At 50.2% G+C, this 1,764-nt stretch overlaps 1 protein-coding gene across 1 annotated transcript in view; it reads right to left on the minus strand.

Moving 5' to 3' along the window:
- Nucleotides 1–1,278: 1,278 nt before the first annotated feature.
- Nucleotides 1,279–1,764, minus strand: part of LOC107120833 (adenylate kinase 9-like) — a gene marked incomplete at its 3' end in the record, with an annotated part of 42,294 nt that continues 41,808 nt past the window's right edge. Inside the window, exon 14 of the mRNA XM_015423604.1 lies at nt 1,279–1,752. Coding sequence (XP_015279090.1) covers nt 1,279–1,752 — 474 coding nt within the window. The remainder of the gene's footprint in view (nt 1,753–1,764) is intronic.

Raw genomic sequence — 1,764 nt, forward strand, 5'->3', positions numbered from 1 at the left:
TCTCTTAATGTTACATCAAACTTCGTCTCACTATTAAAAGTTGAAATTTTATAGGTTAAATAAAATTCATTAAAGGTAATTTAACCTCTGGAGAAAGTAAAGAATCAAGCAGCACCACTTTAAGGAGCGCAGCGCAGTTCTTTCTCATTTGGTTAGAGAAACGAGCGCATTGACGACAGGACTCTGGCTTGTGAGATTCTCCAAGGCAAAACATGCAGAGGGTATGGCGGTCAGGAGGAGCAAGTTTGCTACCACAACATTTGCGCCTATTGAAAAATCTCCATTTCTTTTCCATAAGAAGAGAAGTGGAGGGAACAGTTGAGGGGGGTGGTGGCCCGAAGGCATGAGGTAAATTCAACGTCAGAAAAAAATAAAGGGGTTTTTTTAACAGTTTTTTTAAAAGAACTAATCACTAAAAAAGATAAGATAAAGAATGGAAATAATTCCTAAGAGCTGTGAGGGAAAAGCAAACAGCGAACTGATCAGACCGACGAAGAAAGAGGTCTTTCCAACGTGGTGGTAAGGAAGGAACTGGCGGGATGTCTGCACCCACCCCTCTGGGCATGCGTGGTAGGGTTCCTGTGCATGTCTGAGGGACTGGGTGTGAAAATTCGTTAAAAAAAACAGGTTGCTTACCAGTAACTGGTGATCTTCGAGTGGTCATCTGTGCATTCACACCAATGGGGATCTAGTGCGCCTGCGCTGGATCTGCCGGTGCCTAGCAAGCTCTTTTAAAACGATTTTCGTGCCTGGCCCAACTGAGCATGCCCAGGAGCCCCAGTGAGCATGCCCAGAAGGGCAGGCACGGACATCCCGCCAGTTCCTACCAACCGCCGCGCATCAATCTCCTAACAAAACAAGTAGAAGAAGACAGCAGCGGGGCAGGAGGGCGGGTGGTGTGAATGCACAGATGACCACTCGAAGATCACCAGTTACTGGTAAGCAACCTGTTTATCTTCTTCGTGGTCTCTGTGCTTCACACCAATGGGAGATTAGCGAGCAGTAGTTTACCTGGAGGCGGGTGCTGTCAGGTGTTTACTGCTTAGCCGATGATAAAACCTGACGTCCCAGACTGTCACTGGTGGACTGGCGGACGTCTAGGGCGTAGTGCCTGATGAAGGTAGTCGGCGTGGCCCAGGTTGCGGCTCTGCAAATGTCTTGCAGCTGTACTCCCTTCAGGAACGCAGTGGATGTAGCGACAGCCCTGGTTGAATGAGCCCGGACTGGGCCCGGCAAGGGCTGCTTCGCCAGTAGGTAACAAAGTTCTATGAGACCTACTATCCACTTGGACAGACGTTGGGCAGTGATAGGAGTGCCCACACGGGGTGCAGCATACGAGACAAACAGCTTAGGGGTTTGCCTCGTGGGGCGTGTCCTACTCAGGTAGAAGAGGAGGGCCCGCTTCACGTCAAGTGTGTGCATGAGTCTGTCTTCCGGTGATTTTGGGTCAGGGTAAAAATCAGGGAGGAAGACTTCGGACTGCAGATGGAATTCAGAGACCACCTTGGGCAAAAATGAAATGTCCGGCACCAGACGGACGCCATCCGGGAGGAAGGACAAGTATGGCGAATTCCAGGCCAGGAGCTTCAGCTGACAGGTGGCGAGGGGTTCGAAGGGCCGTCTGGTCAGCTGGCGCAAGACCAGGGGAAGGTCCCATAAAGGTGCTGGAGCTTTGACTGGAGGATACAAACGTAGGAGACCCTTCAGGAAACGTTTAGTAACAGGATGGGAAAACAAGGTGCAACCATCAACCTGAACATGAAA

This window comes from Gekko japonicus, unplaced genomic scaffold (assembly GCF_001447785.1).
Source record: "Gekko japonicus isolate JY-2015 unplaced genomic scaffold, Gekko_japonicus_V1.1 scaffold4509, whole genome shotgun sequence".
NCBI lineage: Eukaryota > Metazoa > Chordata > Lepidosauria > Squamata > Gekkonidae > Gekko > Gekko japonicus.